General features: G+C 39.7%; 1 protein-coding gene across 2 annotated transcripts; it reads right to left on the bottom strand.

The window, feature by feature from the left end:
* Positions 1 to 673: 673 nt before the first annotated feature.
* On the bottom strand, positions 674 to 19209 carry LOC104102790 (ABC transporter B family member 29, chloroplastic). 2 transcript variants are annotated; one of them, XM_009610621.4, is made up of 10 exons: positions 18525 to 19209; positions 17368 to 17454; positions 17164 to 17271; positions 16520 to 16786; positions 13975 to 14058; positions 12870 to 13086; positions 12691 to 12776; positions 3576 to 3763; positions 2876 to 3005; positions 674 to 1236 (listed from the first exon to the last, which is right to left on the bottom strand). In XM_009610621.4, the coding sequence occupies exons 1-10, from the start codon at positions 19110 to 19112 to the stop codon at positions 1090 to 1092; spliced, it is 1902 nt and encodes a 633-aa protein (XP_009608916.1). In that variant the 5' UTR covers positions 19113 to 19209; the 3' UTR covers positions 674 to 1089. The 2 variants fall into 2 exon arrangements, with proteins under 2 accessions (XP_009608916.1, XP_070035857.1); XM_070179756.1 differs by having other exon boundaries at positions 17408 to 17454; positions 18525 to 18615.
* Between the last annotated feature and the right edge of the window lie 1825 nt (positions 19210 to 21034).

Here is a 21034-nt window from a genome sequence, read left to right as displayed (position 1 = left end):
CATATTCGCGTCAAATACAGATTATGATTTATGGGTGATGTAATTGAGTTAGTTAAGTTATATTAGGGGTCTATTATGTTAATTGATTCACTTTCCGTTTTAAAAACAGCTGAATAGACCATGAATTGCGCTATTTACGTTACTGTATTCACAAATACATATCGTGAATACAGTCGAATACAATAATTGTCTAGCTGGAATCCCCTGTTTCACGCTGATTTTTGCTACTGTATTCATGAATACAGTAGTTTAAATACATCGAATAAACTCTAAAAAAACTGAAAACATAGCTATAGGAAGTAATATAGTAAGTGGTAGCTACAACTAGCTAATAACCACTAAACAATAGTGGTTTGTGAAAATTTCTTTTAGGGATGCTAATTTGAATATAACCAATGTTTGCAAGGTAATCAAAAAATAATCACAACTTAAAAATGCGGCAACTTTCTGAAGATGGTTAGAATAAGTGTTGTTCTTTTGTTGACTCTGCTTTAGGAAGAAATGAACATAAATGGTCTTCGATAATGATTACAATTTACAAGCTACGTTTAGAACTACAGAGTAGCGCCAGTAACTGTTCGGCATGCCATTTACTTAATAATATATGAGAAACGAAACAATGTTTTGTTATATCAAAGCGACAGCTATATTAGCACACAAATAGAAAAGCTAATTGATTTAGAATCTTGGATGATTTTACTAGAAAGCATTTTGATACTTGAAACCGCGGCAGTAGCAAACAAATCCTTTACAAGCAATTTACACATTTGATTTTCTATTGCCTCTATTGCTTTTTCTAACGTCAAAAAAATACAGAGAGCACTTGTACAACTTACAGGCAATTTACACTTTTAGCATGTAAAACAGAAAAAAACTAGAAACAACTAATCATACTTGAAGTGTATCCACTTCAAGTTGAACAACATTGAGCTCGTGTGCCATAAGCAGCTACTTATAGACTACCAAATATATCGCCCTTTGGCTAATTCGTTGTGGTTTATGACGTTCATGAATGTAGCCAAGAAAAGGGGGTTGATGCGAAAATGCATATTCATTTCCAAGAGGCAGACCTTTAGCTTCATACAAACATCATATCGTTAAAGTCATCGATGCCAATGAACCACTTTGACTGTCCAAAAGAGAGGAGCGAGGAACCTCCCGTAAACACCCATCCTCTAAAAGGAAAATTCGTTCAGCCATTAGAACTGTTTCCAAGCGGTGAGCAATCACTAGTACCTGCATGTAAAGATTTAGACAACAATAAGAATTGCCCTAAAGGATAAATGTGCATATGCGAAAGGTATCATCCATTTTTCTTGGCAATAAAATATGTCATCAATTACCAAACTTCAAATCAAAATCATAAGACAATTATATTGCCAACAAAGTCAAATTTGTCAGCATACCATGCACGTTTTCAACAGCAAATTTGCCGCATCCCGTGCACGTTTTCAACAGCAAATTTGCCACATCCCGTGCACGTTTTCAACAGCAAATTTGCCGCATTCCGTGCATGTTTTCAACAGCATTCGTGAAGGATGTTTGATCGACAAGAATGAACATGATTCTTTGGCTACATATGATGCATGTCAGATCTAAAAATAGCCACAAACTCAGTTCTTCCATTCAACAAAGAAAAATAAAAGTACACAGGGCAAGGTCCAGAAAGTTCTTCATTAAGAGGTATCCACACAAATCTTACTCTCTGGTACATAAAACAATAATAATAAAATTTCAGACTGTGATAATCAGTAGCTGTGTCACCTGGATCGCATAGTACTACGCAACGCAGGAATTGTTTTTTGTAAAGTAAAAGTCCAGCTGAGACAGATTTAAGAACATCAGCGCCGTACCAGTTCAGGCTCTTGGAAGGGCTCCACATCATTCCTCTAAGTTGAAAGTTCAAATCCTAAGTATGTACAATTTACCCATCCCTCTTGGGATAATAGCACTACTTAAATTTCAGAAATTATAGATCCTGATTTGAAGAGCATAACATAACATATAATAATGTGAAAGTGTTTTCCACTCTGCGCTTATACCAGTTCAACCATATCCTTTGTGGATGTCCATTACCAAAAAGGAATAGAACGGAAAAGAAGTGGTCTTCACCAAAGTTTGGGTGCAAACAAGTTTATGTTGTTTTTCATCGCATCTCAACATGGAAGATGTGAAGACATACTGAGGAAAACACAAATGATATGAGAAATGTTCCAGACATCATGATTTGCTTCTAATCTGGAATTACAAACCTTGCCAGCCTCCGTGATTACGAGGGGCAAGTGGGCAAAGGAAAGGAGAGAACTTCAAATCTTCACAAACATCCCTACTCGGAAGATCGATTGAGCAGACACAATGCTCCTCTGTCTACTTTCCAACCTCTTAGTGATCCCATTCTCGGCGTCAGTTAATCAGTTTAATTTGCTTTACATACACCCGTCATAACAAGTTAACTTTTGTTGAGTTACATAGTGACTCCCATGGACTATGTAAGGACTTCCAAAGAGGTCTACAAAAGTCTTGGGGCACTCAAGTCATAGCCTTATGGTGTTGAGTTGGAAGCTCAGATTCTCCACCACAGAAAAGAGGAATTAAAAGCCATTTACTCCCCTTCCAGATGTAATGCAAGGTTCTATATCTTCTGGACACTGTTAACTATGTCTCATCACTCATCTACTGTGGGGGGGAACCCTGCTTTATCAAAACAGGCATTTTGTTTTTTTGTAATTATTTCCAATAGATATGCTTTATCATGGTTAATAGAGAGGACCTGAGTTCTAACTTGTCTTGTAAAATAATGACGAGGGACAGAGGGGAAGTGGAGAAGCCATGGTACTGAACAATAAACAAAACTATAGAAGCTTCTTTTACTTACAGTACGATTTTGCATCAGCCGCTGCAGAGCTTGTCTCACCAATAACTCTGATTTGCTGTCTAATGCCGAAGTAGCTTCATCCAAAATCAGAATAGATGGATTCTGATAAAGTGCCCGAGCAATAGCTATTCTGAGATGAAAACAATAAAAAGGAATGAGAGGAACTTCCCTAATCCAAAGGTCCGCTTTTACAGCTCTATATTTGCAACTGCAAAAAGTCTTTTGGGAACAAGGAGCATCAGATATCATGTTCTATTGCATTCCCTAACGACCTATCCCAGACAATCCTTCAGTACCGATCTAACGAGAGGCTGAATTCAAACACACCCGAGATCCACAAACACTGACCACCAAAAATTGAAGAAAAAAAGAAGCTCTAGTGCCTGAAAAGGTGATCCAAAATGAATTTGGCAAAACATTAATTTGTCGAGAAAAAAACAGCTGTAGAGGAAGACCTAAAGCCAACCTGAGAATCACGGACTTTGATATTAGTTTCTAACATTTTCGAATTGACAGAAAACTTTCTTGCTGTGTGATTCTGTTACTCCCTTCATTTGACTAGTAAGTGATAGTGACTAAGTTCTCAAGAGGGGAAAGTTTTTTCTAAAAATCTAAGGCATACTACTGATTGATTGTGCACGAGTGAGATAGATAAAGAAATTCAGAAAATCAAAATGTATTGCTGGGGAAAGTATCATACCTTTGCTTCTGCCCTCCACTAAAAATTGAGCCCCTAGGTCCAACATTTGTCTCATAGCTAAGAGGAAGTGATTCAATAAATTCATCTGCACCTGCAGTTCTTGCAGCAAGCTTCACTCTCTCCATATCAATACCAGTCATTCTATCCCTATATCCAATATTTTCGGCAACAGTTCCAGAAAATAATGTCTGAGCAAGTTTTAAAACAAAGTAGAAAACAATTTAGCCATGATATCCCTCTTAGTTGACCTGACTAGCATGGACTTGAAGAGTATATGCCCGAAAAGTGTGAAAAGCGAGCAGTTGGTTCAACACGATGCGATTTCTTTGCTAAAACTTTAAAAACAAAAGGTTTACAGTTTCCAATAGAGCATATTAGTTCCGTGTTTAGTCTAATTTCTACTTTTAATAACTAAAATGTTTCAACCAACTTCTGGATAAAGCAAAATCGCCCCTCTTTAAGGACCAGGTATTTTAAACTACATAAATAGTAGTTCAACTTATTTAGGAAGCTTTCATCTTTTACTGTATATGAGCACAAACATGACAGAAATTGAGGGAGTATCACTTCAACTTCTTCTAGATGAGGAGCTTCGCCAAATACGGAAATAAAATAAGTTGAGATGGACCGAAAAGGTAACAAGGTCAATCAGAAGGACAAGCATCATCCTAGAAAAATTGACGCTCCATAGCTAATAAATTAAGCATGTAGCAAATATTTTTAGAAAGGCAGAGAGTAGAACATGATTATTTGCATCATCTAGGAAATATGAATTTGGTAATTGCAATTGCTTCTTACTGAAAAAATGCATGAACGAGCCACACTGCAATTTTTAATAAAATTTCACAGAGAGTGGATAAACTGGCCAAAACATTTTTATTGGAATATATTAACTGCAATTTTTCTCCATACCCACTCATTACGAAACGAAACCTAATAATGTGTAAACTGGTCATCTGAGTTTTGAGTACTTCACAGACAGACTCTTCATATCTCCGAAGACAACATTAGTTGGCCAGACTAGCATGGAGTTTAGAAGAAGAAAGTGTCTACCATGTAGGAGTTAGAGATTATTACATAGAGCATCTTAGTTCCATGCTGGGATTTTAAAGTCTCCTTTTGAGCAAAGGAATTTTCAACATACACCTTCTACTGTACCGACTTCTAGGTAAAGCAATATTGCCCCTTTCACCTCTGGGTATTTCTCAACTGGCATAAAATTTGAAGCCGGACTGATATACAGTTTAGTTCGACCGATTTTGGTGAGCTTTTACCTTTGACAGTATATGAGCACGACTATGACATTTTCAAATCTTAATTTAATTATTTAATAATAATAATAATAACAATAGCATAATTTACTTAATAGAAAAACTTGAAGAGAATAAATTCATTTTAATTACCAACTGGACTAGCCACTCAATCAACCCTACAACTTCCGGTCGTGTATAATTACCAGATACATTACACAACAAACAAGGCAAGAATTTAAGAGACTTATTTCTTAATATGTCCGCTTGCTTTTATGGAAAATCATCCCCAGATCATGTACAAGCAGCCGATGAAAATCATATCCCAACACTTGGAAGCTGGAGTATGATCCGAATACCAACTTTCATGTATCTCTCTCCGTATACATTTAATTTCTTCTCAATAGACCTCTGCCTATCCTCCTCATTTTGACCTACAAGCACTAAAGCTTTAAATAACAAAAGATCGCCCACTTTTCAATTTGACCCCATTACATGTATGTGAGAAAAAAGGGAGAGAATTGGGAAGATGCGTGAAGACAATTGCCTTAGGCCTAAAAACTTTTTCAGGCACACTTCACAAAGTGCATTGCAGATTTAACCAGCGTTGGACTTTAGTATTTTCACTATTATACATTTACATATCCAAGTATCTAACAATTTAAGAAAATTTCAACTTTCCTTAATTTGACCTCCAAGAAAGAGATTGAAGCCATATAATTAGGAAACATAGGTAATCCTAGGCAATTGTAGAGAACCTGAAAGCACTTTGTAAGACAGCTCCTTGAGCTATGTTTTTTTTTTATAAGGTAAAATTGTATTAATCAAAAGGGAGAGAACTCTCGTGTACACAAAGTATACCAAAGACGTAGAGAATTTACATCAGAACATGATTCTCTACAAAAGACGTCCAATCTTCTAAGGGGCTAAGTGAGTGCACCAAAAAGCGATCAAAGATAAAAGGCTATTCTTAAGATGTGAAAAAGGAGACTCAATCTCCTCAAAAGCTCTCCTATTTCTCTCACCCCATACTACCCACATGAGAGCTAACGGAGCGAATTTCCACGCCTTTTGCTTTCTTCTTCTACGGAAACCGCCCCAGCTATATAACATTTCCTTTACAGTGCTTGGCATCACCCATTGAACACCAAAGAGATTCAGGATTGCCCTCCACAAAGCTGAGGACACAGGGCAATGCAACATAAGGTGATCAACTTCTTCTCCTGAGCTTTTACACATGTAGCACCAACTAACAAGTGTAATTCCCCTCTTTCGGAGATTTTCAGCAGTCAAAATCACTCCCCTTGCAGCTAGCCATGCAAAAAAGCACACCTTTGTGGGCGCCCTAGGAATCCAGATCGAGGAGTATGGAAAAGTGGTCTCCTCTCTCACCAACATACTCTGGTAAAATGACTTTACGGTGAACAAACCATCGCCACGCAAGCCCCATCTCCAAGAGACGCAGGATGGCTGAAGCATGTCTTGCCCGTATAGCAGTGCCAACAAAACTTGAAGCTCCGCAATCTCCCAATCTTGCATGTTCCTCCTGAATGAGAGGTCCCATACTACCCCTCCTTCATGCTCCTTGCGAATCTGTTGGACCATCAGTTCCTTCTGGTTTGAAACTCTGAAGACGTGGGGAAGGAGACCCTCAAAGGATCCTCTCCACACCACCTATGATTCCAAAAGCTGATTCTCCTTCCATCCCCCACCCTGTAAGTGATGTTGCCACTGAATGCTTCCCAATTCTTCATGATACTCCTCCACATGCCACACCCGAAAGGTGTTGTGATCGCCTTGGTCCTCCAACCCCTCCCGTTGAATCATACTTTTCTACTATGACCTCCCTCCATAGAGCATGCTCTTCTACCCCGAATCTCCACAGCCACTTTCCCATTAAAGCTCTGTTAAATACCCTTAGATCTTTCACTCCAAGTCCACCCCACTTCTTTGGGGAAGTGACTGTTTGCCAATTCACTAGATGAATCTTTCTAGTTCCATCCGCCGCATCCCATAGAAAGTTCCTTTGAAGTCGCTCCAATTTTTCTGTGATGCTCACCGGTGCTTGCAACAGGGATAAGTAATAGGTTGGCATACTCGATAAAGTGCTTTTGATAAGCACTTCCTTACCTCCTTTTGACAAATACCGTTTCTGCCACCCTGCTAATCTTTTTTCAACCCGCTCGATCACTGGATTCCAAACCGTAGTATCCTTATATGAAGCGCCCAAAGGGAGGCCTAGGTAAGTAGTGGGAAGGGAGCCCACCTTGCATCTGAGAACACCAGACAAGGCATCAAAATTAGTAACCTCACCTACCGGGAAAATCTCACACTTGCCGATGTTGATTTTGAGTCCTGATACTAACTGGAACCACTGCAGGACCTGCTTCAGGTAGGTCAACTGATCCATATCGGCATCACAGAAAACCAGTGTGTCATCCGCAAAAAGCAAATGTGAGACTCTTCGGGCACTGAGCACCCCAATCGGAGCTGAGAATCCTCTCAAGAAGCCTCCGCCAGCAGCACGATCCATCATTTTGCTCAGAGCATCCATCACTAAAATGAATAACATGGGGGATAAGGGGTCACCTTGCCTGAGACCCCTGGAGCTGCCAAAGAAACCACACGGGCTACCATTAACCAGGACAGAGAATCTGACTGAGGAAATGCAAAACTTTATCCATCCCCTCCATCTTTCCCCAAACCCCATCCGCATCATAATGAAGTCCAGGAACTCCCAATTGACATGGTCGAAAGCCTTCTCAAGATCTAACTTGCATAGTAAGCCGGGTTCTCTATTTTTCCTTCTGGAGTCTACAAGTTCATTTGCCACCAAGGCAGCATCCAGGATCTGCCTACCTTCCACAAACGCATTCTGGGAGGACGAAACAGTCATGTCAAGAACCTTCTTAAGTCTGTTGGAAAGCACTTTAGAAATAATCTTGTAAATGCTCCCCACGAGACTAATAGGCATGTAGTCTCTGATACAAGATGCACCTTCTTTCTTAGGCACAATAGTAATAAAGGAAGCATTGATACTTCTCTCGAAAACACCATTCGCATGGAAGTATTCAATGGCTTCCATCAACTCTCCCTTGATGGTGTCCCAAAAGAGCTGAAAGAAAGCCAATGAGAAACCATCAGGCCCGGGGGCCTTATCACCAGCACAAGACGACACAGACTCGTGCACCTCTTCTCCTCGAAAACCCTTTCTAGCCACTCGTTGTCTCCCTCCCCTATATGGTTGAACTCTATTCCCCCAAAGTCGGCCTCCAACTAACTTCTTCTTTATATAAGTTCTCATAAAACCCCACTATCGCCCCTTTTACTTCCTCCTCTCCCTCAATCCTCACCCCATCCACAACTAAGGACTCTATGAAGTTTCTCCTTCGATTTGTGACCGCCACCCTATGAAAAAATTTGGTATTCGAATCCCCCTCCTTTAGCCAGAGCGCCCTCGATTTTTGCCGCCAACTAGTCTCCTGAGCTATTGCTAACTCGACTATTTCCCTCTTAACCTCCCCCAATCTCTCTTTCTCAGATTCGTCTAACTCCCCCGCCCCTTCCCCTCTTTCTAAATCCCCCAATTCATGCATAAGCTCCCTCATTTTAACCTCTACCCTCCCAAAAACCTCCTTATTCCACCTAATAATATTTCCCTTGAACAATTTGAGTTTCTTCGAAAGCCGGTATGAAGGTGTCCCTGATACCCCATAGCTTGTCCACCATTCTTTCACCTTGTCACCGAATCCTGGCACCTTCAACCACATGTTTTCAAATCGGAAGGGAGCACGCACCCCCCTCCCTCTGCATCCATCTAGCAAAATAGGCAAATGATCTGAAGTCAACCTAGGTAAAGGAATCTGCAGCGCATTCGGTACCAGCTCATCCCATGAGGGAGATGTCAGGAATCTATCAATTCTAGACCTTGAGTTGGACTCCTCCGCCCTGGCCCAAGTAAACCTTTCCCCTGACAGAGGAAGGTCAATGAGAAGGTGATCATTGATGAAGTCAGAAAACTCCTCCATGGCCCTCGAAAACACACTACACCCTAATCTCTCCTCCGGGAATCTAATAGTGTTAAAGTCTCCCCTAGAACCCATGGAATGTCCCATTCCCCCATAATATTGGCCAGTTCCCTCCAGAAAGACACCTTGGACCCTTCCCCTACCGGCCCATACACTCCCCCAAATCCCCACTCCACCCCACTCACTCTATCTTTGACGAGGGCTGCCAAAGAGAAAACTCCCTTCCTAATCTCCTTTACCTCCAAGCTTCTATCATCCCACATAAGTAGGATGCCCCCCGCACTTTCCGTTGCTGGGACCCAGTCATATTTCACCCAACTACCTCCCCAGACACTTCTCACGATCGCATCCGACAAAACTTACATTTTGGTCTCCTGAAAACAAACTAGGTTGGCACCCCACTCCCTAACTCCCACTTTGATGATGGCCCTTTTGTTTGGGTCATTCATCCCCCTCACATTCCATGAAAGGATCTTAACTTCCATAAGCGACAATAGCCCCCATTTCCCCACCTCCCCTAGCCGAGGTCCCTTTCTCTTTGTCACACACTCGCCCCCTTCTCTGATACACCACTACATCCCCTAAGTTATTTTGCTTAACACCTTTACCCAACTCCCTCCCTGCACCATCGTGAAGAGATTGTTGCTCAATCTCCCTCAACAGTTCTAACACCCTATCTTACTTCCCTGCAACAGATACACCTAGAAACTTCCCAAAGTTTAAGAGTTTGTCCTCCATCCAAAAAGACATATCCCCTCCTCCGGTCCTTGACGAAATTGGGCAGGCTTCTTCTGTATGTGCCCTTTCCTTGCTACTACCAGAGGAATACAAGACCATAGCATTGCTAACACTAGGAGTTTTAACCTTCGAAGGGGTCTCACCATTTCCTTGGGGGTCAACAATCTCTGAAAATAACACCCCGCTGCTATAGGAATATCCAGAACCATCAGTAGGGTAGCATGGCGGAAGAGCGCATGGAACCCTTGGTGACATATTAACTGAAGATACTGGTCCGACACTAACATCAATTGGAACATGCTCACCAATCTCCCCAGAAAAAGAAGAAACTTTGAGTGTGTCCTCAGCACAACTAAGCCCAGGAGCAGTTGAGTGGTTGATGGAACCAGGCCCAACAGAGGTGGGGGCCGTGGATTAACAGCACCATCCTTTGCCGGTTCTGCCCCTGCAACGGCGGCCATCGTAGAGGGGCACATGTCACTAGAGCTTGGTGAAGGAGTGTCACTGTGTGAAGCACCATGGCCAGAGGAAGGAGGAACCACTGTTCCCATATGCTTAGAAGCCTTATCATGCGCAGCTTGAAGTAAACTGGACCCCTTTGGATCAATTCTAATGGAATTGGGGAAAGTTGCTGGGCCCATGTGAGGAGGCCCAGGCCTATACTTGCTGACAACATGCCCGGCCCTATGATAAGTAGGAGAGGACCGTCCCATTTTGCCTTTCCAGCCCGCATCACTTGCCCATTCACGTCTTCTCCTGTTATAATTTTGTCTTCGTCCCCCAATTTCAAACCTCCCGTCTCTTCTCGATCTAACGTCTGATTTCGGCTTAATCCAGTGAACCGGTGAACCCTCCCCGCCCCTCAGACCCTTTTCTTCCGTCGCTATCACAGGCATAAAGATAGGGCGAAATTCAGGGCTCTGCCAAACCCTGTAACTCAAGTAGCCAGGGATTCTGCCCCCTTTACTCACCACAATCCTCACTCGCGAGAGATCGTGTAAACTGCAAGTAACATCAATAAAACCCCCACAGATTTTCCCTATCTTCTTGAATAGGTCAAGACACCAAATGCACCGGGAGACCCACCATGTTGACCACCAAAGTTTCGCCAGTGAAGCGAGGGTCAAGACACCCATCATGCTCCACCCATTTGTCTAGATTTAAAAAGTTCCCATCGAACCACCTGTTTCCTCTGACAAGAATTTCCGAAGCTTGAGACTTGTCAACAAAACGAAAGAGATATTGAGTGTCCCCCAATTGCGATATTTTCAGCCCATCCTTGACATTCCATGCCTCTGCTGCCCAGTTTCTAACAGCCTCCGGAGAACCAACCCATTTGGAGAAAGACCCAATGAGACTAGATTCCAAGAAACCCTTGCGCCTGAGAGTGTGCTCCTCGGACAGCGTGAAGTGCGGTTCCTGTCCTACGTCGAGCTTTCGATGGCATCTTCCCCCAAGTTATAGGGCTGGCCAAGAGACAGCTTTGATAAAAGACATATTTTTCAGTTTTCTGGATTCTAAAGAGAAAAAGGAGCTTCTCTCTGTACAATCCATCATATTCTAAATGCGGCTGTCCCGGAAAAACTGGCCGGAAAAAACCTCAATAGTTGGGATAACAGTATTCACAGTGGGTGAAAACAGTATACAGGAAGGGAGTAAGGTTTTCTCGTACTGAACAAAGGAAACAAAACGTCAGAATCTGGGGTTTAAAGGCCGGAAAAAGAAAAAGTCGTCGGAATTTGGTGAAACTTGTACCGGATGGCTCGGAAGTGCCTCGAGAAGAGGCTGTTTGAAGAAAGTTTTTTTGAAATGTCGCCGGAAAGGGCCACACGCGCCGGCGCGTGGCAGGAACTCGCCGGAAAGTCAGGCGAGTTGGCGGCGCGTGAGGGCGCGTGAGAGCTCGGTTGCCGGGGGAATTTACTGGGGTTTGGTCGTGGGGAGCTTGGCTCTTGATGGGTGTGGTGGAATTTTAGGAATAAGAAGAGATGGAAGAGGCTCGGCCATAGAAAGCACTGTTCAGGCATGCATTAGCAGACCTAGGGTTCAGGCACTGTTCAGGCATGCACTTTTCAGAGAGACATTCACGATTTTAGGAAAAGTTCATCCCAGATCACAAGAACTTTTAGATTCTTCAGAGTTTCAAAGAATATTTGCATTCCATATCTCCATCACAGCTCCTTGAGCTATGTTCTAGTTGGCTAATAAGTAGCTGCTCCTCAAATCACACTGAAGCACACAGAAGGCAAGAACCAAAGGGAAAACAAGGGGGGTGGAGGCAACTTGGACTTCACATCAATCGAGAAGCACTCTTCTAACATATACTCCCTTCGCTAAGAAAGTTTTCTAAACTTAACGCGACAACTTTTCTTAATGTCTCGGGGAACAAAGAAGAAATTATGAAATAAATGTTAGAGAAAAATCAAAGACTATAGCTAACTAGAGGAAAGATTCCCCTCATTTGAAAACTATGCAGTATATAATTCAAATTTAGGTTAACAAGCCATGGAAAATTGTTTCTTTAGAGAATCTTTAGATGACTTGTCTAAAAGTCCTCTCCTTTGACTAGATTCTTGCAGTGTAAAAACCTCATTTTTAGCAACAATCTGATCATTGAACCTCTATCGGCTCTAAAAAAGTATTCGAGTCCCCAATTATTGCCCTTCACGCCGAGGATAGCAATCAACTGCTTTACCCCAGTACTGCCAGGTGATTCTGGTGAAAACCCCTGTAGCTAGTTCTCCACAAATATGGCAGCTTTTTATTTTATAGAGCATGAAACTTTTAAGTTGAAAGGCTTGAATTAAGGAATGAAACAGGAGAATCGTGCTAAGAAGTAGGTTTTTAAACTAGTAACCGCCAATGAATTCCCACTCCCAACCCCCAAATCCACCATATATAATTGCACATTAACAAAAGAAAATGGAAAAAACTTAACACGGCTACTCCATCTTCCATTCGACAGTGAAATGCATAAGCATCAAATATCTTGAACACTACAGCAACTTACCATAAATAAAGGATTAGCAATATGTGGAAATAATTAAGGCAAAAGAATTCAACATATCATGGTTCTGAAGAGGGGAAGAGGCTTGGACTTACTGTATCTTGACAGACCAGACCAACATGTCTCCTCAAACTCTCCAACCGTATGCCTCTAATATCCAAACCATCAATCAGAACAGAACCTGTCAGTGAGTAACTAAACTTTGTCATGCGACAACAAAAGATAACTTTCATATTCATCGTTGATGACCACTTGCAATGACAAAACTGCTAACCTTGTAAAGGATCATATAGGCGAAGCAGGAGTTTTACAAGAGTCGTTTTTCCTCCTCCTGATGGTCCACACAGGGCAACGATTTCTCCAGATTTAATATGCAAGTCCAAGTTTTTCAATACAAGAGGTCCATTGTCTTCATATCGAAAAGAGACATTAAAGTATTTTACTTCTCCAGCAGCACAATCTAAGTCAACAGCATTTGGGTTCACAATTTCCTGTACAATTATACACAGTAGATATTCAGGCACACCTTAATAGTCTGATTCTGAATTTCTAATTGAAAGTTACAATACCAACACTCATTGCAGTGATGTTTAACATAGAAGCAACCTATATTAAAGGAATTTCGAAATTTTATGTTAGGATTGATGGTACTATTTACTGTTCGGTTGCATTCTTTCGTTTTAGTTAGTTTTCCTGATACCTTGTCGTTGTTTCCACCTGTCGCCACTAATTCTTTTCATCTTGTCTTTAGACAAGGGTTTATAGGAAACAACCTCTGCCCTCCAGGATAGGGGTAAGGTCTACGTACACTTGTGGGAACGAACTCACTGGGCTTGTTGTTGTAGAAATTTTATGTTAGCCAAGATCAATCAATCTTGGGTTACTAATTGGTGGAATACTGGGTAAATATTTTTGAATAATATTCAAGAACTGCTTCCAATTTCCAAAAAATAAATTCCCATTGATACAATGTAGAAGGTGAAAGAAGCAAAGTGTAAACAGACCACCTAATAGGACGGAGCTTTCTAAATTCTAAGAAGAAATATGAAAAATAGATAGAACTGAAATTGGTGGCCATGGGAGGGCAATCTTTTTTTGATATGAGTAGAAGATGATAATTATCTATCTTGCAATAACCACATTAATGGTAGCAGTTGTAAGTATTCAACTCTTAAATCTGACAGCGTCTATATTTTGGTTTCAGGTAGGCTGGAAGGATAAATTATTTTGAACGGTAACTTACGCAGGAGCCTAATTCTACTTCTGCTGATCTCCATCCTACATGCCATTACCAAAGTCATAACTAGCATTGGACCATCATATTTAAGGAAAAAGAATCACGAGTATAAACATTTCCTTAGAAATCAAAAAGTATTTACCTCAGGTTCAAAGCTTGTCAAACCAAATAAGCGCTGAATTGCTGGCTCTCCTTGTTTTAATTCGTTGTATGCTTTCCCTGCATCCTGCACAACTCTTTGATTCAGATTGATAGCTAAGACTGCTCCACATGCTGAGCCATAATAAGAAATCGCAGCAGTATGGGAGAAGTCTAGCAGAACAAGAAGTAGAAACAACAACAGACAGCCAAAGAGAGGAAAGAGAAACATAAAAGTAAAGTCACTTCCAATTTAAATAGAGAGAGAAGTTAATCAAATTTATGAAGTTTCAGGCTCGAAAGAAGCTTCTTCTCTTGAGGAAAGTTTTGAGTGATTCACAGTATTATTCAAAGCTTCCTATAGACGCCTTCTGATGTGACAATGACCTCCTGACTAACTCGGTTCTACTTCATTCAGTTCAGGTACCTGGATAATTTGGTACTTATATCTGCAATTTATAAGGTAACATTATCTCGTGGTTGATGTTACTTGAAGGTTGTGCTGCTCTATTCTTATCCTAATGCCCAAAAACCGAACGAAGCTATTGTACGCAGTCCTAGACTCTCAAGTAAATCTCCGTATATTTATTCTATAAGAACATCGGACAGTTCTAATTACTTGGTCCTTGCTTCCTTTATCTTTTAGCAACTTTCTACTTTGATCTCATCTCGAGCTCCTTAAAGTTTCTCCTTTTGATACAAACATTCTAACTCTTCAAGTGCACAGCATTTTACTAGGAAAAAGAAAACTGTGGCTAGTATATTTTCATTTTTCATTCGTTAGCATTTTTCATATTTGTAGCCTTGTAAAGAATGTGAGAAAGAAGAGATATTGAGAAAGAATTGCTTTTCATTCCCTCAATCATGTTGGGTTGAAATAGTGCCTTCCAGTAATCTAAAAGGGGTAAGTATGTGATTCCAACACCTAACTACATAATCACATGAATTCTCAACATTACCACATTTATAAGGTATGGGTTCTTGCATCTTTACAATTTCCTAATAGTGACATTCTTTTTTCTTGATAAAGGTAGAGCCCGTCCAGCTTGTACGAGCATCAACTTTTCTTCTAGGTACCTTCTACCTCCTAACAGTACAGGCACCGAGTAACTAAACCCACCAAGGCTTAATCGGATCGGAAAAAATCACACTGTTTTCCTTTCCAAAAAAAAAAATCACAAAGTGTTTTTTGTCTCTTCTGGGATTTGAACTTTAGTCTCCAAGATTTGCACCCACTTTCTAATATTGACATTCTTAACGTTCGTCCTCAAGTTGGAGAGCACATCCTGTATGCTCCTAACTTGCAGATATACTCAATTATGAATACACAGTGATTTTGTAAGAATATCTAATAATTGATCATTTGAGCTGACTAAATTTGTCGCAACACATTCCGATTCAATCTTTTGGAGGTATTCTCCGCACTTAGCAATGCAGGAAAAGAGTCCCCCACGTGAGAACACACTCAAAACAGCAGGCATAAAAGAGAGCATACAGTGATTTGCCGTTACTTTTGAGTTTTGACAGAAGCAAAATATCAGTAGCATGCTTTATATATTTTTATAATAAATAATTTATCAGAAAAGCATTCAGCGGATGCAATCCATATACAACTATACATTAAGCCACTTACTCATCTCCTTGCAAATACCCCCTTTTGACATCATACAAGATCCTATATATGATTTGGAAGGAAAACAAGAATATCATGATAACACAAATTCCTTTCCTTGTATTGAGCTCCCCTCTAGAGCCTTTACCACATTCCAACCTCAGAAACTCTGTCATTGGTTACATCTGTTCATTATTGGGGTGCCTTATTTCTTTTTTAATTAATTCATGGATTTACCAGCTTCAAAGCCTTTTTGAGCAAGCTAGAGTTTCATGATTACTTAGCCGTAGTCTTAGTTGATATAGGAAATTCAGCCTGCACCCTACCACAAGTACTAATACTTCAGTCTAATTGGAGAAAATTAAAGATTAGATCTCTACGAATTTTATGAACTCTTGAAGCTTTGTTAGATGTTTGAACTTATCATTTGATACTAGAAAACATGACAGAAACAATTCTTAACCCAAAAGCGATGAGATATGAAATAAAAGGGTGTCCTAAAGAGAAATAAATGTTGGTTAATGCCCAATAAAACATATAAGTAAATAAATATCACAAAGCGTTTAGCAGGAGTACCCCATCCAGCAGCATTTGTCCCATATCTGCAAAGAGCCAACCACAATCTATGGCTCCAAAGCTTTACACATAACAGGTCAAATGGTTGGAGGTAGACTCTGGCAGAAGAGAAGAGCAAAGGTGACAGCAAAGCAGCAAATAAGTCAAACTAGTGCAGACAGAAACTGCTTGTTGAAAATTTTGAACATGCTGCATCTAATTCATCTTATTCCAAAGATAGGAGGCAATTCAAGATAGAAGTGTGCTATATACATGGGATGAAGGTAATATAACCTTATTCATCTTATTCCAAAGATAGGAGGCAATTCAAAATCGATTGAAAATACAGAAACATAATCCTTCCGATAAATGAAGCCATTACCTGGATTGGGGAGATCAACAGAACTAGGGATGTTACAAAAGAAACCATGGCAGAGCAATCAAAAGAACTTTTTGATACTACCAGCGTGCCAGCGCAAAATGTGAATAAGACGCCAAAATATATTGCTTGTACCAACTGAGGAATAAATGCCTTCAACTTCTTCTTTCCCATAGTCGCGGATAGATCAGCAAAAGCAAGTGACTGGAACCTTTTGCTTTCACAGGACTCTGCATTGTTTGCCTTCACAAAAAGAATTGATGGAAGGATCTGTAATAAAGAGCAATTTGGCTTCAATTGGCATAGAAAGCTTGATTCATTGAATATAAGGAAGAGAGTACATAGAACATAAGAAGCTCGAAAAGAGGGGAGAAGGTGGAAGAAGTTTTCTCCATGTGTTGGAATGCCCGTAAGCATATATGTACATTTTGGAAAACCAAAGAGGTATACCAAACCAATACACACTTATGAAAACTAAGAAGCAACTGTGCTTGACGAATAATCGTATTGGAATGAGATGGCCCCTCAATAACGCAGAATGATATAGAGAATTCATATGGATAAACCCAACTAGTTTTGAATTGAAGCTAGTTGATAGATTCATTGATATGCTTAAGGAAAAGGAAATCCAAACCAAAAACACTTACCTCATTCAGATAGGAAGAGAGAGAAGCAGCAGCAAGTTGTGCCTTGTTTGATACGTCACGAAGTTTTTCGCCCAAGTAACCAATCACAAAACCCATCAATGGAATCACCTTAAATGACACCCATCAAAATTCAATATAAACTCATCCAACATTCATAAATAATTCATAAATATAGAAGACAAGAACTAATGCATCTTTTGTCACCAAGGCAGAAAGTAATGATAGAACAGGGCTGATGACCAACATCTGAATTGCCATTGCTGATAACTGAAGACTACTTGGAACAATCGTCTGTAAATCACAAAGCACATGATTTAGAAAGAGAAGGGAAGGGGTTTACTGAATACATAAAAGTACAAGTGTCCTTTCTCTAACAGCTTAAACTTTTCATGAATAATTGTTCGATATGGTACTAATAGGACTCACAAGTTTTGAGTCCAATGAACACTTTTCAACAAAATTATTTCTATGTGCTTAGTCCAGGAAAAGGAATCACACCACAAGTAAAGGACATCTTGCAAACATAAAATAAACATCCGAGTTCAAATCTTATGGCCACTAGGGCCGAAGCTAGGTTCAAGCAAGGGGTTCAGTTGAATCCCTTCCTCCGGAAAATTATACTATTAAAATAGGGAAAAACAAATTTCTTTAGTTATATATAAATTGTTGATTCCTTTTGACATAAGTGAAGATTCTAGTCTAGTGTAGTACTAAAGGGTTCAATGTTTAGGTCACATGTTCAAATCCTATGTATGACATTCCACCCATCAAAACAAATATTTCACATACTTGATCCAAGATAGTTAAATCGTAATAGAGTAGTTACAAGCACAACAAATAAGTAAAAGTGTCCCCTTCTAACCAATTAAACTTTTAGATAACGTGGTTCACACACAGTTCAAAAGCATAAAATATAAAGAACCGGATGCTCCCAGGGCTTTGGTAGTTGGGGGTACCAAAGTAACATTATCTTAATGCAGTTCACACAATTCAACATTATAAAATATACAGAACCGAATGCTCCCATGGCTTTTGGTAGTTAGTTGGGAGTACCATAGAGGCGGATTCAAAATTTGAACTTTCTGGGTTCGAGTTTGAAATCTATTATTTATTTACCGAAGTCACATATAACAGAGTCACATCCATCATTTAAGCTCTACGGGTTCAACCTTTCAGGTTTTTCTCGTTGAACCTATTATATTTTTGAAGTTATGGGTTTATATCTATTATTTATTCAATTTTAATGAAATGTTATACACACACCCCACTACATGTGCAGGGTATAAACCAAAGCTACTGGGACGTGAACCTCTAATATATACACTATACTGGGACGTGAAGCATCAATGTTCTCAACTCACATTCAAGAGAGAATAAACAGTATCAGCAACATCAGAAGCCTCAGCAGTAATCCTATAGGCAACATCTCCAGCAGCAATCCCACTTCCTCCTTCAAAAAACCCTAAATCTCTCCCCAAAACCTTACGGAAAACAGAAACTCTAATCTTATACACACAATTCAACGCCGCTTCCCAAAGAAACACTTGCTGCAGATAATTACTGACGAGTCGAACGACAAATAAAACGCCTAAAACAAAAAACTCCTCTCTCAGCCTCACAACATCTAAGGGATTCATGAGAGACGAGAATTTTCCAATCTTGGGAACGATTTTGGAGAGAGAGTAAACGGAAATTGCACTACATATCCATCCGCAGAGGATCGGTTGCCATTCTGATTGGAGATAGGGTTTAAGAGGAGCTAAAGAGGTGAACTTGCCGGAGTTCGCAGGGGCGCGTGGCAATGATGATTTGATTGATAAAGCGGGGGTGGAAATGGGGAAATTGAAGATGTTAATTGGTTTGGTGGATTGGTAGGGGACGGTGAGTTTGTGGTGGCGAATCGGCGGCCAATTGCCGTAATACGGCGGTTTCAAGTGAATTAGGGACATTTCCTTTTGCCGGTGGAATTTTCAAATGGAAATTTCACCGAAGGTGATTCGCGCGCTTGCGTGGCAGTTGCTCCCCTTATTATCCATACTAGTATTAGTCAAATTGATACAAATAGCGTGGCATAGCCATTTTTTAACGTGATATTTATTTTTTATCCGGCATTTCTTATGCTAAGCAAAAGTAGTCACTACTTTATTAAAATTAATATAAAAAGATGGTATTACCCTTTCTTCTATTTCTTTTCTTTTCCAAACCCTTTATCAAAATTTCAAAACTCTTTTTCCCGATCAAAATTTCCCAAACTCCTCTTGTTATTTCTCTTCCCCGTGCAGTAAGTTCTTCCAAAACTTCATCCCAATTAACAATCAATTCCTAAACCCAAAGGCATACCACTTCCTCGACGTTGCAGACCACTTCTCCAGCGACTTCGAATTTTTGTTGTGAGATTTGCCTGCTTATTTCGATAATTCAGCCAGGCTTTTCTTCTCATAATCGAAATTAAGATTTGTAGTTCCAAGCTTCTCGACGTTTTTCATGAATCGAATTGTATTTTTTTTATTTTGCTTTTACACTTTTTGTATTTTATATTGTGTTTTAATGTATTCTAGTTCTGTTATTTGTTAAGCTTTTGTAGATGGGTAATGGGATCACTTTTTTGAAGTACTTGTGTTAATAATTTCTTTTGGTGTTATTGGTATGGGAGCTGGTTTCAATGATAAAAGGATAAAAGAATTACAGAAAGTTAATTCAACTGGTATTATGCTACTACTGGAATGTCAACACTCGTCGCGACGACATTAATTGTGTATACTTAAGATGTTTTTGGTTGATATTTGATTTTGGAATTCCTGTTATCCTTATGCTTTTCTCTGTTTTGGAAATCAACTTTCGTTTACAGTAGAAATAGTTATAAAACTTCATTAGATAGTAATTCAAAATATTAGTCACAAGTTGGTGTTGGTTCAGTTTTAATTCCAAACTAGATATGTAGGAAGCATATTATTTGAAGCCTAGTGCTAATGAAGTGGAATCTTATCCAAATGATAGTAAGATAACATTTTCATATTGAGACACTGTTGGGTATTTCTTTGCCAGTGAGTCATGGTTCGCATGTAGGATGGAGTAATGTATATGGCATCGTAACAAGTCCCATCATGTTCTTCAGTTTTTTATCATTGTTCATCTTCATAATTTTTTCCTTAATTTCACAATATTTTGCTGAATCTTTCTAAAGCTTGTAAATGTGCAGTTGATTAAACAATCCGTGTGTCAAGGAAGTTGCTAAAGGTAAATTTGTATGCTAACTGTGTTTAGGAAAGAGTCCTAATGTTCACCTTCTATTTCCTTCTTTGTAGTGTGCTAATGGAAAGAGATCGTTTTTTCGAGTTTGATGATTGGCGTAATTTGATGAGCTATTGGAAAAGAGATTTTCAGTATAAGGAAACAATTAAAAGTTTCTTGTCGAACACGCAATGGAAGAAGTTGAGAGATGGTATTTTCGGAAACTTTTTCCGATTGGAAGGTGTGAAATTATGTGGCAAACTTATTAATTGTGTGTTGTTTTCTGAAATTGTAAGCAATGACACGAATTCAACGACATTCAAGGTTTTTGATCATGAAGTAAAGTTTACATGTGAAGTCTTCGAGATAATTATTGGGTTGCAATGTTCTTTTTCTGCGGACTTTAACTTTTTGAGTGAAAGAGCTAATAGGTTTTCTAAAGTCTACTTCCCTGGAAATGATATAATTGAGTTAGGCGATTTGTGACATTTTATTACTAGTCGTTCATCTAGTACAGCTACATCATTTGTAGGAAGCGACGACGATGCGGTAAAATTGGCAATAATTTATTTTGTTGAATCTGTGTTGATGGGCAAGCGCAAGACTCGAAATGTGTCTGAGCGGGTAATGAAAATCATTA

Source organism: Nicotiana tomentosiformis, chromosome 7, assembly GCF_000390325.3.
Source record: "Nicotiana tomentosiformis chromosome 7, ASM39032v3, whole genome shotgun sequence".
NCBI lineage: Eukaryota > Viridiplantae > Streptophyta > Magnoliopsida > Solanales > Solanaceae > Nicotiana > Nicotiana tomentosiformis.
This window is presented reverse-complemented; position numbering and strand designations above follow the sequence as displayed.